A 14,157-nucleotide genomic window follows, 5' to 3' on the forward strand; every position below is an offset into this window, starting at 1 on the left:
TGTGTGTGTGTGTGTGTGTGTGTGTGTGTGTGTGTGTGTGTGTGTGTGTGTGACAGTGGGGGTGGTGGGTTGTAAAAGGGAAGAGCCCCTGTGGAGGGGTCAGAGGTTCAACATGGATGAAGTCATCAGTCACAGGAAGTAGAAACATGCCCCCTCCCCATTTCTCTCCCCAGTCAGGACTCAAAAACACAACAATATATGTTTATCTTCAGCACATGAGCTTATTTCTTTCTTATCAAGGAAACAATCCACACCACCGCAGAATGAAGAAACATGGTTCTTTCACTTACAACAATTCCGGCGTGTCTCCAATCAACAGCGGTGGGGTGAGAAAGCTTGTGAGGGAAATTAACGGCAGGAAAATAATGAGGCCCGCAGGGTATCTCTTCACCCCTGCACTTCTCCTCTCTTCCCCCATTTCCCACCTTTTCTCTTGTCCTTGATCGTTACCTCTGTGAGCCAAGCTCCTCTGTGTCAGTCTGCTCAACCCTGAGAGACCTCACCTAGAGAGCGCCTGCAAAAACACCTCACCTTTCCTTCACTTTATGCCCTCTTTTGTCTTCTCATCTTCTTTAACCGCCTCTTTTCTTCTTCTCTTGTACTGCTACTCTCCTCTGTGTCCTCTTTTCTTCTTCTCTTGTACTGCTACTCTCCTCTGTGTCCTCTTTTCTTCTTCTCTTGTACTGCTACTCTCCTCTTTGTCCTCTCTTCTTCTTCTCTTGTACTGCTACTCTCCTCTTTGTCCTCTTTTCGTGCATTTTGATTCCTATGAAAGTGGCAGGAAAAAAGATCATTTTTGGTGTCTCTTTTTCCTTCTTTATCTTTCAACAGGAGCTCTGTGCAACAAGACATTTTCATCCTCACAAATGAATGAAAATAAAAAGTTATTTTGGTCAATCTCGCCACTGACTCGGCTCTCGCAAAGTTAACACACACATTTTTGCAGCAGGCACTGGATATATCACTTTCCACTTGTGGTTTTACAGTCTAAACAGGAACATACAGAGCACGACCATACTCAGGCAGGAGTGCTTTTCTCAGAAATCACTACCTCCGGGAAAAGAAAATCCAATGAAATCACTGCATTAACCATTTTTCATATTGTAATGCAGGATTATTTCTCAGACATTACTAGTTGATAGATTTTAATTGATTAACTTGAATTTCAATATAATCTCTTGTACAGGAGCTTAGTTTTTTATGTACTCTGAAAGTCTAGGACAGGCTATTAGGAGTGGGTGGGTGCTGGGTGGTGGTGGGGAGCAGAGTAAGCATATATTAGAGATGTGAGCTCAAACAAAGCTCCTGTTGTCATCATTCATCTCCAGCAGCCTGTTTGGCTCTGAGGAGAGTTCAGGCCCAAGTCTTGGGCTCCTCTCCTTATTCCTTTAGTGTGGGGAGCCTTCTGACAATAGGACAAGTGTTTGTGTGTGGAGGGCAATGGTATTGAGTGTTGACTTGTATGCGTGTGTGCATGCACTTATGTGGAGTGTGTAAATATGCCATGTCTTAATTTGATCATCCTGTTGCAGGAATTGTTTACAGTGAATCCTATGTGAAAGCAGTATTGTAGTGTATTCAAGATTTAAAAAGGCTTCTAAAGTTTGTAATTTCCAATTTAACAATTCACACTTGATTTGCCCTAACAAAAAATGTATCAACCCCTGCAAAAGAATGGCCATAAATTATAATCCACATAACAGTTCACATTTCCTGTTGCTGATGGATTATTTTTCTGCTGTGTGAACCTGGCTCTTATTAAGATACGGCATCTGTATGACGTGTGTGATGATCTTTGCATGAGACTTAACATATTGTGTGTATATTTGCTTGGTTAAATGACCGCTCTCGGTCCCTGTCTCTCTCCTCCTCCTCCTCCTCCTCCCCCCAGGAGGTGGGAAGCAGAAGCGAGGCCCATTGTGAAGGGGAAGCCACCAGACTCTTCCTGTTATGAGAGGAAATGCATACAAATGTGCTTCCTGTGGTCCCCCCTCCCTCCCACCCCCTTCACCCTAAGCCGCTCGCTGACTTTTTTTCTTCTCCTCTTTTTCCCTCCTTTCTTTTCTCCTTTCTTGACTGTGGCCATAGTACGTCAGTTCAGTCCTTCGGAGCTCCTCGTGGTAAACATGTTTGTCCTCTTGGTTGACGCTGTCCGTCTTGAGGGAGGGAGGGAGGGATGGAGGGTGGGAAGGAGGGAGTGTATATACAGTACACTATGTGAGGAGGCAGGACATTCAGCCTCTGACCAGATGACATGCTCTCACACAAAACACCAAACCGTGAGGCCTCTGGTCTTCCTATACTCTCATCCTAAGACCATGCACCATTAGGTGCAACTATAGATTTCACACTCTGGGGCCCCTGAGATTTCTGCAGTAAAAAAACACTCATTCACAGTTTGTTTGACACTTAAGGGTTTACACTGTTTTACCCAGCAAACCTCCTGCCCTGATAGCGGCAAAGGTGCTACAACAATGTTCTGTGATTATCACGTTAATGTAGCTAACAGCGCCCACCCATCAGTGGAAAGAGAGGGTTTTAGAGAGAGGTTAAACCACATTGAAAGTGGTGGTGGAATGGAGACCAATGGGATATATCGGAGATAGAGTTAGGCCTCCAATGGGCATTCCATTCAAAGTATACTGACTGCATTGGGTTACAAAGTGGAAGTGGGGAGTGGGGGCCAGGACATTGGTTAGAGGGCCCGTAACAGTGTTGCAGTATTTAAGAACAGTCTTGAGACCACATATGGATTGGGTTGTTCTTGACTCGGTGTCGGATACATTTGTACTCAGTCTTGACTTGGTCTCGGACAGTGAGGCCTCGTAATTTCTTCCCGAGACCAGCCAAGAGCAGCGGAGTAAAAAACTCAGAATTATCAGCAGGTGTCATTTGGTTAGCTAGCAAGAACTTGAATGACTGTTATACAGTTAGCATGTCTCTTGCATTGACAAATTCACTCTGGCTATCTACTCCAATTTCAGAGCACTCTCGTCTGAGTCTGCCAGAGCGCAGAACAACTGATGAATTTACGAATGTGCAACGTCTGCTGAATATGACTGGTGTCAGTAAACATAGGCCAAAAAAGTAAACAGCCTAAATAGCTCTGCTAGGGCGAGTAAAATGGTCAGTGAGGTGTTCTCTCATTTGTGTCTGGAAGTAGCTAGCTAGCAAGCTAGCCAACTTTAGTCAGTTAGCTTGGGTGCTTGGTTGAGAAGCTACAGACGGACGAGGAGGCTACAATTCCACATTGTTTATCAGTGCAATTTTGACGGCCAAATAGCTGAAAAAGTTTAAGAGGTTTTAACTAATGTTCCTTTGTGAGATTTTAGCTCATCTTGCTCTTGCTAGCATTAGTTGTTGATCTTGTTGTTGTAGATATGCAAAACTGAGGGAGAGAAAGCCTACCTTTTCATAGTTGTTTGATCAATAGGATCACAAAGGTCCAAAATGAAAGTGGACTCCTGTGGTGTTTACATATTTGCAGACATCCATTCAGGTGTATTTTGCGGCTTTTGGAAAATTCATTCTAATGATCTAAAGTCGCGCTATTGCAACTGCCTGTAAACACACAGTCCAGTTCAAACTGAATGATGGCAGGTCCCTATGGCAAATGGCTTGTTTGTATAAAGTTCTACTGTAGCTCTGATTGGCTATAGCGCACTGGTCTGTGTAGACTCTGGTCCTGGACAAGACAGATGTTTTTATTTGGTTTAATTTACTGCAGTGTCTATTAATTGTCCAAACACAACGCCCGCTTTCCCATTATATGCTATAGAATTTACACCAATGCCTTAGTATACATACAGTTGAACAAACTATAGTTTTAGCAAGTCGGTTAGGACATCTACTTTGTGCATGACACAAGTAATTTTTCCAACAATTGTTTACAGGCAGATTATTTCACTTATAATTCACTGTATCACAATTCCAGTGGGTCAGAAGTTTACATACACTAAGTTGACTGTGCCTTTAAACAGCTTGGAAAATTCCAGAAAATGATGTCATGGCTTTAGAAGCTTTTGATAGGCTCATTGACATCATTTCAGTCAATTGGAGGTTTACCTGTGGATGTATTTCAAGACCTACCTTCAAACTCAGTGCCTCTTTGCTTGACATCATGGGAAAATCAAAAGAAATCAGCCAAGACCTCAGAAAAAAAATCTGGTTTATCCTTGGGAGCAATTTTCAAACGCCTGAAGGTACCACGTTCATCTGTACTGTACAAACAATGGTACGCAAGTATAAACACTATGGGACCACACAGACGTCATACCACTCAGGAAGGAGACACATTCTGTCTCCTAGAGATGAGCTTACTTTGGTGCGAAAAGTGGAAATCAATCCCAGAACAACAGCAAAGGACCTTGTGAAGATGCTGGAGGAAACAGGTACAAAAGTATCTATATCCACAGTAAAACGAGTCCTATATTGACATAACCTGAAAGGCCGCTCAGCAAGGAAGAAGTCACTGCTCCAAAATCGCCTTAAAAAAGACAGACTACGGTTTGCAACTGCACACGGGGACAAAGATCGTACTTTGTGGAGAAATGTCCTCTGGTCTGATGAAACAAAAATAGAACTGTTTGGTCACAATGACCATCGGTATGTTTGGAGGAAAAAGGCGGAGGCTTGCAAGCCTAAGAACACCATCCAAACCGTGAAGCACAGGGGTGGCAGCATCATGTTGTGGGGTTGCTTTGCTGCAGGAGGGACTGGTGCACTTCACAAAAAAGATGACATCATGAAGCAGGAAAATTATGTGGCTATATTGAAGCAACATCTCAAGACATCAGTCAGGAAGTTAAAGCTTGGTTCCAAATGGGTTTTCCAAGTGGACAATGACCCCAAGCATACTTCCAAAGTTGTGGCAAAATGGCTTAAGGACAACAAAGTCAAGGTATTGGAGTGGCCATCACGAAGCCTTGACCTCAATCCTATAGAAAATTTGTGGGCAGAACTGAAAAAGCGTGTGCAAGCAAGGAGGCCTACAATCCTGACTCAGTTACACCAGCTCTGTCAGGAGGAATGGGCCAAAATTCACCCAACTTTTTGTGGGAAGCTTGTGGAAGGCTACACGATATGTTTGACCCAAGTTAAACAATTTAAAGGCAATGCTACCAAATACTAATTGAGGGTATGTAAACTTCTGACCCACTGCGAATATGATGAAAGAAATCAAATCTGAAATAAATCATTCTCTCTACTATTATTCTGACATTTCACATTCTTAAAATAAAGTGGTGATCCTAACTGACTGAAAAAAGGGAATTTTTACTAGGATTAAAGTCAGGACTAGTGAAAAACTGTGTTTAAATGTATTTGACTAAGGTGTATGTAAACTTCCGACTTCAACTGTAATTCCCAAACATTATAAGAATTTTTAAAAAACGTGAACATTACCATATCTAAGTGGTCGCTTGTCAGATTTTATTTTTGTATCCTATTCTAAAACGCTGTCAGCTCCACTTTAAATGCAACAATGTTTCACAAACAAGTTATTTTCAAAGAGATTGCTAACACCAAGCGCACTGCAATAAAAAACACATATGCACTCAACAGATGATGATCATTTGAAACTTATCTTCTTGTTGAAAGTTATTCTTGAAAAGGGAGAAGATAACAAATTAGCAACAACATCCTCTTCGATAACACCTGCTGCAGCCGCTGAAAATTTGCCCACAACAAAATCTAGCTAGCTAGACTGTGGGAAAACTACTGCTCGCTATTACGCAGTGACCTGTTGACCTTCAAGAAGGCAGAACTTTCCATACGTACTTGTAAATATGGTCCCACTTATTAAGTCAAAATGTGATTGGTTGATTCCCGTCACTCCAAAATGGTGCTCTAATACAGTTGAATGGCCAATGCCTTTATATAGCTTCTGTTGGCCTAGCCAATGGCTGACTTAGCTAGCTAGATTTATCTCCCCAGAGACCAGAAGAAAAAAAATCCTGATTGGATCTTTTTTCTCTTCAGTGTTAACCCTTTCCTTTTCAACAAAAACTGAAGAGATTCAATCAGAACATCATTGAAAATAATAATATAATTATCAGTTTTACTATATATTATTAAAATTATTATTTTTAAAATCCTTATCCCTTCTCTGAAGGCATAGAAGACCCATGGTTCCCCTCTGTGTTTGGGTTAGTAATCATTTGTAGAGTGGATCTATTTTCCCCCAGCATGTATTTTTTCACTATTCTGAATGTCTAAAACATCCATATGTTGTTCTAAAATATGAACACAGAATTTGACAAAATGATTTGACAAAATTACAATCATGGTCTTGAATTGGAATCGCATTTTTCTGGTCTTGGTGTTGACCCTTGTCCACCTCCCGGTTTAGGTCTTGACTCCAAGACTCCACCCCCCTCCAGTCTTGGTTTTGATTTGGACTCGATTTTCTCCGCCTTGGTCTTGAATCAGTCTTGCTTTAGGTGGTCTCGAACACAACACTGGCCCATAGCGACAGGAGGTAGCTGCGGTGAGTGATGACATCACCAGCACAAGGGTCGTGTCCGACCCATGTGGGCACATGACATCATCAAGTGAGGTCACAGTGTAGCGTTTTGCCAAGCAGTTCAAATCACCACCACTCAGAGAACTATCTAGAGTTACAGTACCTGCTTCATTTTGTACATATGGATTACTTTAAAAAAATGTGATCCATATGTATGTGTGTGGGGGATTTTTCAGGTATAGGTGTTAAGAGTATGGAATGGCGGTGTATGGGATTTTTATGTAGGTGTTATTTGTAAACGCTTTTTTTTGCAGATTCTATAAATAATATGGGCCTCACCTTTGAGATACATTAGCTCTGCCCCTGATAGTGGCCTGTGTGCTACCTGCCACCTTTTATAATATTGATGTCAGTTTAAAGTGAGTGGGTGATGCCAGCTCTGGGCCTGCATGTTACATTAGGTCCATTACTGGTCTACTACTACAATGTATCTTACCCTAAAGCCCCTGGCACCAGAATTTCAACTTCCTCTAAGTTTCTTCAACTTCCTGTAAGTTTCTTCAACTTCCTGTAAGTTCCTTCAACTTCCTTGTAAGTTCCTTCAACTTCCTGCCACCTGAGGAAGACACCACTTAGGACCTGTTCCAGACTAAACTCACATGACCTTCTAGTGGTGTCTTGTTGAGTTTGTCATGTAGCCAGCAGCCAGCAGGCCTAGTTAGGCCTTGATGTTTGTATTTCTGTCCCAGTGCATTATAGTTTCCTGTGGGCTTGTTATGACAATTAATCATCCAGTCTCTACCTGCCTTTGGTCCTTTGCCTCTGAACGAGGTTCATTTTTTAGCATTTCGGTATGATTGTAAATGTCACCATGGTATTTAAAGCCCAGGGAGTCTTTCAGTGGTAAATCACTCAAGTATTAGTGAATTCTAGAGCCTTTTTCATGCATAATGGTACGGGGAGTTCAAAGCGTCGCCTGTCTCTGGTTTCACCTCTGTTGTCTTTAAGCCCTGGTGGCCATTCGATATGGAGCTCATTGTGGCATGTGACATCATTCACTAACTGGGAGGGAATGCTGGGACAGGGTCGGTAGTTCATCTGAGGTTGGCCTATACAGAGTGACGCTTCTCAACTCATCGTAGAGGGGAGGACAATGAGGGGAGGATGATAGATATTGTTTGATATTATTACATTTCTGGGGCGCGTCCTGTCCGATTTCATTTCAGGAAAGGAAAGGCAAAACTCTATAGATATCTATCCTTCTTCTCCTCTTTCAATCCTCTGAGCTTTTCAGCTGCTGAAGACCTCAATGATACGGTGAAGGACATCAGAAAGATCTGCATTGATACATTCATTAATTCCTTCACTGATAGGTTGATGTGTTCCATCCATATACAGATGTAGGTTCTTCATTCGATCAAACTTTTATTGGTGAGAATTTTCCTGCACCCAGGAAATGCAAACTTGTTGAGTATTTGAGTTTTAAATTTCCACTTTGACATTTCAGACTTGATTTGCCCTCATGAAAAATGTATCAACGTCTACAAAAATGGCCATTCATTTTAATTCACTTAATAATTCACATTTCCTGTTGCTGCAGGATTATTTTCCTGCTGTAGCAAACTGGCTCAAATTATGATCCTACATCTGTATGCCTAAGCAAAGGTTTTAACTCTAGAACTGTCATTCTGTTAGACCTGAACAGTTGGCTGTACTCATAATCTTGTCCGAGAGATTCATATTCATCAGTATGTGTGTAAATGGTGTGTTATTGGGGAGGTAAGGTGTCAGGAGTGAATAGAAGACCCAAACGCCCCGCATCTCGCTCTCTATCTCTGTCTCTCGATCAACCCTCATCAGGTTCCAGCTCCAGTCACAGAGAAAGGAGAGAAAAGGGGGGATAGAGAGACAAAAAGAGAGACAGCAAAGAGCTTATGAAGCCAGACATCTAGTGGGTTTCACCTTGGGCGTGTAGCTTTGAAATTACTGCGCTGGTGTGGGTGACCATTTTCCTCCCACCACTGAAGGCCAAGTAACAGAGACATGAATGACACAACTCACATGGTGCTATTTAGAAACCTAAAGGTACCTTTATATGTTTGTTTAAAGATGATGTGCTGAGGTAGTGGGCCTCAAACACAAACACACACACACGACCGCACATACACGTACACGCTGGAACACACACACACACACACACACACACACACACACACACACACACACACACACACACACACACACACACGTGAAGACTGTGTGGTTTCTGTGGTGCAACATTTCTATCTACCTTGTGCTTCAAGAAGTAGCTATGTGAAACAAAAGTCAGCGAGCAAACCCCTGTGTTATTTTTGCAACTACAATGTTGCTTCTATAATAGACTGTTAGCAGTCTTTGTGTGTGTGTGTGTGTGTGTGTGTGTGTGTGTGGTGTGATGAACTGATCTGTGTCATTGCTATCTCTTCAAGACAGATCGCATTTCTTATCAGCCTCTTTTTTCTTCTCACCAGAGTATATGGACAGTTACAGTAACCTTTCACCTTTCCGTGGAGAACAGGTTGGAGTGGAGAACAGCCCTGACTTTGAGAAATTCTTTCATGCAGCCTTCAGTTTCATGATTTATGAGTGGAAAAGCTCTGATTGCGCCAGATTTCTCTTTTCTTCATACATTATGAAGGAAAACAAAAAAAGTATGGAGTTTTATTTTATTTTCATAATAAAATGAGGATCGTGTGTTGGAAAATCCAGGTTGATGTTGACACAGGGGTTTGGTCCGATCAGGTGTACTGTAGAGGAACTGAAACCCCCCATTCCAGCCCCCAACAAGGAAAACACAGCACACATACCAGTGATGAAAATCTGCTTCTAAATTCATCCTCTGATGCTCACCCTCTCTCTAACCTCTCTCTCCCCCCTCTCTCCTTTCTCCTCCTCTCTTTCTGTAGGTGACGTTTACAAAGAGGAAGTTTGGCCTGATGAAGAAGGCATATGAGCTGAGCGTGCTGTGTGACTGTGAGATCGCTCTCATCATCTTCAACAGCACCAATAAGCTGTTCCAATATGCCAGCACCGACATGGACAAGGTGCTGCTCAAGTACACCGAGTACAACGAGCCCCACGAGAGCAGGACCAACTCTGACATTGTGGAAGTGAGTCCCCAGGCACCACACACACACACACTTAATGACCATTGGGTTCATATTGGGTTCACATCTAGACTACCAAAGCTTCATTTATCCACCCAAAGTCATCCTCATTTGATATCTGTGTAGACTATCTCTTAGGCTCTCTCTTACGAGGTTAAAGAGACAGGCCCCTACAGGCCCTTACAGTCCTTGCTGTCTGTAAGACCCCACTTAGCCCTTAGTTAGAGACCCCTAATTAAAGTCCCCTAGTTAGAGACCTCTAGTTAGAGACCCCTAGTTAGTGTCCCCTTGGCATTGTGGTGACTCACGCTACAGGGGTCATGTTGCCATTGGTTGCCATGGTGTGGGGACACCCAGCTCAGTGGGACACTAAACGGCTGTGTCAGGTGAGTTGCTCCCACCAGGCCAGAGGGACAGGCCAACATCATGAAGGATCCTTAAGCTCCAACGTGACCCTGGTTACACAACGGTCACCATGACGATCTGTCTAACCCTGGTGGGCCACACACACACACACACACACACACACACACACACACACACACACACACACACACACACACACACACACACACAGATGCCCTCTTAAACCTACACAACCACCTGAACACAGAAACACACCCACACACACACATCCACACATACACACACACAAAGGTGCCCTTGACAACACAACATGTGAGAGGGGCCCTTGACAACACAGAAGCAAGCATAGGATTACCAGCTATTAGAGTAACATAAAAATAGGAGAAGAGGGTCATACACAATAACAAAACAAATATGCCATCATGTCAAGTAACATTTTTTGTGAAGTTTCCTGAACACTCAAAAGCAATAAAACAACACATAGTATATAATGCATGCTCCATTGTTGATGCTGCATACAGGCCATAGACGGGCCATTTCAAGTGGTCAACTAAAACCTATACCCTGTTTAGAGTAGCTTATCAAAGTAGAAGTAGCATTAACGATTAAAACACAGACTGTATACATCAGCATAGAATGCATTTAAGGAGGCAAGTATATGATGTTGATAGCCTTAGATATGCTCTGCTTACTACTTCAAAACTGCTCTTACTTTGCAAATGCAACCCTACCAGATGCATTAGATTGTGGTGGTCACATGCATTGGTTATATGCATTACAATGTATTAATTACAGTGAAATTGTGTATTTCAAAATAGTGGAATGTATTGTAATGACATTTATAATATAGTATTTATATATAGCACAGGAGGTTGGTGACACCTTAGTTGGGGAGAACAGGTTTGTGGTAAAGACTGGAGCAGAATCAGTGGAATGGTATCAAATACATCAAACACATGGTTTCCAGGTCTTTGTTGCCATTCCATTAGCTCCTTTCCTGACGTTATTATGAGTCGTCCTCCCCTCAGCAGCCTCCACTGATGTATACTCTATGTAGTATCCCCAAAGTCTCTTTGTATCCCTGTGAAATACCCTGGAGAATTCCCCTACCATGCAGCTGCATAGAAATCACACCCCACTACACAGAGAAAGATAACAAGCTTTCTCTCAGTGTTATTTAATTTACATTGACTCATTTAGCAGACGATCTTATCCATAGCATAGCCGACATAGCCAATCAGCCGGTCCTGCTGAGACAATGAAGAGAGCCGTCACATGTTTCAACAAGTGCCTGTGAACAGACCTGCAGGGGCTTTGCAGCTCTCCATTAGCCGAGTGGAGGAAGGCTAATGCAGAGTGGGGAAAGGCTAATGCGTAAACAGCCGTGCTTGAGGAGCGCGTTAAAGAGCGTAGCGGGGAGCGCTGCGGTGCTGGCTTCTGTGATCCTGGGGCAGTCGTGGTTCCGACTCGCAGCGGGAGAAATCGATTGGAAGAGGCCTTAGCCGTGGCGTGCTAACGGGATTGGCCACATCGCAGCCACAAGCACGTTTACCGTGGGAGCTGGAGAGAAGGAGGGAGGAGTGAGGAGAGGGCTTCGGATCTCTCCTGCCGAGCCTCGTGTATCGCAGCTAGGTTACGTCACAGGTGGGGGATGCGGGTGTGAGGGGGGGACAAAGCAGACTTCCTGTTGTGATGGCAATATGGGTAGAAGGTCCAGGACAGGGAGGGCCATTGGGAGCTGGAGGCGGTAGGCCAAAGACCAGAGAGCAAGGAATAGACTACCATGTGACATAGTTTATATATGTGAGCAGTAGCAAGGGAAGACTATACTGTATCTCTATAACTCCTTAGATATGAACATATACATGCACACACAAACACACACACAAACGGAGCATCTCAGGGTTTTGTGATTGGCTGCTGTGCCTGGAGGTGTAGTAGGAGGAGAGGCAGAGGTAGGGGTGTTCAGCACAACGTGTGGGCGGCTGGCAGAGAGGCCTGCTACATTAGCAATAAAGCTCTATGTAATTAACATGTCTTTGGTTGATAATTAGCGTTGTTGAGAGAGTGGCACTGAGAGGGTTGCACAGCCTCTCCAGCTATAGTATGTTTTAAAAGAGGCTCCATTGCTCTCTCTCTCACTTTTTTTCCTTCTATTTTTCATTTATCTGGCCATGCCTTTCCTCCTTGTTCAGTCGCTGCTATCATGCTAATCCATGAAAAGGAGAGAGAAAATATTGAAAGAGAGAGAAGAGAGAGAAAGAATAGGGAGAGAGAGAAGAGGGAGAGAAGAGGGAGAGAAGAGGGAGAGAAGAGGGAGAGAAGAGGGAGAGAATAGGGAGAGAACAGGGAGAGAGAGAAGAGAGAGAGAAGAGGGAGGGAGAGAAAAGGGAGGGAGCAATGAGGAAGGGAGAGAAGAGTGAGAGAGAAGAGGGAGAGAAAAGGGAGGGAGCAATGAGGAAGGGAGAGAAGAGTGAGAGAGAAGAGGGAGAGAGCGAAGTGGAAGGCAGATAATCGGGTTGAGAAGGGCTAAATTGTCTCAGCTGAGGATGACACGTCCACAAATATCTGTAAAGCCAAAGCGACCAAGACACCAATGTTGTCCCCAGCAGCATGCTTTGTTTTTACCCTTTTTGACACCATCAATTGGAGGGAGAAAAAAACACTTCCAAACTGTAACACCATGAACAAGCATTACGACAAATGGAATCAAGATGGCCACCAAAGTCTAACAAAAGAAAATGACTGTGATTGGAGAATAGCAGCCAGGGTAACGAGAGATTAATGATCCCATCCGATGGAAAATGGGGGTTCAATTGAAACGTGATCGGCCCATATGTTTCTGTGTATTTTCTAGTTGACTCCATTGAAGCATTGAAGTGGATTATAGTACTCTTAAACTATCTCTTTAGATTCTCATTAAAAGACATGACAGCATCAGATGCTAGACAAAAGGTGGGAAGGTCAACATAATTAAAGTGAAAGAAAATAATAAAAAAAAGCTCATTCTTAAGTCTTGTATATAGCTTCTTAAAGACACACATAAGTGTACACACAGTTAGGTTATCTGATTGTGTTGTTCTCAGAACGGCCCTAGCCTCCTCTTGGCAGCTCTACAATGCAGTTTGCCACTGGCAGCAGATAAAAAGCTCCAACACGCAGATAGATTTCCTATATTCTCAACCTGCCAGGCTGGCTTCCTGGACATGTGAGCAGCATTAGTGTAGAAATAGGAAGCCGTGTTGGTAGATGACAGGAGAATGGATCTACCCTTTCCTTTTACCTCCTCACCAAGAATCTTCTATGAGCTCTCATTGGAGATTTATGACATGGATGTGGGGATTCTTAATTGCCAGTGCACATGAAAGACTTTTTACTTCTCACTTGTGGGTAGACAGAGCCAAGCCAAATGTGGCTGCAATCGAACAGCACCAGTCCAACAACACACACTCTGAGCATCCTATTCCAAATCCCCATTCCAACAATGGGTTTGTTTTTCCTCTGGGAAACAAAGAGCACACGTTTTAGCTGGAGCTGGTGGGTAGAGAGGTAGTACCAGCCTGGGGGGTGGGGTGGGCGTTGGCTTGGTAGAGAATGGTATGAGGTGTGGGCGTGATGATGGGCTCACTCCTGCAGTGACGATGACATCATGACCTCAGCCTAGTTTAGTGCGCCAGACTCACATGGGGCGCCACATGGGCGCGTGGCACAGCCCCCAGCCGTGAAAGGAGGAAGAGCAGGTGGGCAAGGGGCCAATCCCTTTTTCCCATTCAGATTAACCTAATCTGATAGTTCACTTCACCCTTTAATCTTAAACAGCAGAAGTGGGGGCTTGGCTGACCACCCTCCCTCACTCTCTTCTCCCCTCTCTCTCTCGCTCTCTCTCTCTCTTGCTCTCTCTCTCTTCACCTAGTGGGAACTTCTGAATGAGAGGGGGAGGGGGAGCAGAGGAACGGATAAGAGGAGGGAGGGAGCAAAGGAGGGAGGGATGCAGGCTGGTAATTATTTCCAAAGGTCATTCTGTTAATGACTACCTGCTTGGCTAATGAGATTCAGTAAAGCTCGCTGGCGTATGTTTCGCCCGTGTGTCGAGACGTGTGAGGAGAAGCACAGGTGTAACTCCAGCCCAGCGACAGTCCATTGGAGGGAGGGAGGCATGGGGGGATTAATTAACTCTCTAGA

General features: G+C 43.8%; 1 protein-coding gene across 6 annotated transcripts in view; it reads left to right on the forward strand.

Annotated features, from left to right (window-relative positions):
- LOC115164897 (myocyte-specific enhancer factor 2C) overlaps positions 1-14,157 on the forward strand; it is a 109,311-nt gene that overhangs the window by 58,645 nt on the left and 36,509 nt on the right. For all 6 annotated transcript variants that reach the window (XM_029717803.1, XM_029717802.1, XM_029717804.1 and 3 more), the window contains one exon: positions 9,409-9,612. In XM_029717803.1, the coding sequence (XP_029573663.1) occupies positions 9,409-9,612 (204 nt within the window). The remainder of the gene's footprint in view (positions 1-9,408; positions 9,613-14,157) is intronic.

The sequence above is a fragment of the Salmo trutta genome, chromosome 27, assembly GCF_901001165.1.
Source record: "Salmo trutta chromosome 27, fSalTru1.1, whole genome shotgun sequence".
NCBI lineage: Eukaryota > Metazoa > Chordata > Actinopteri > Salmoniformes > Salmonidae > Salmo > Salmo trutta.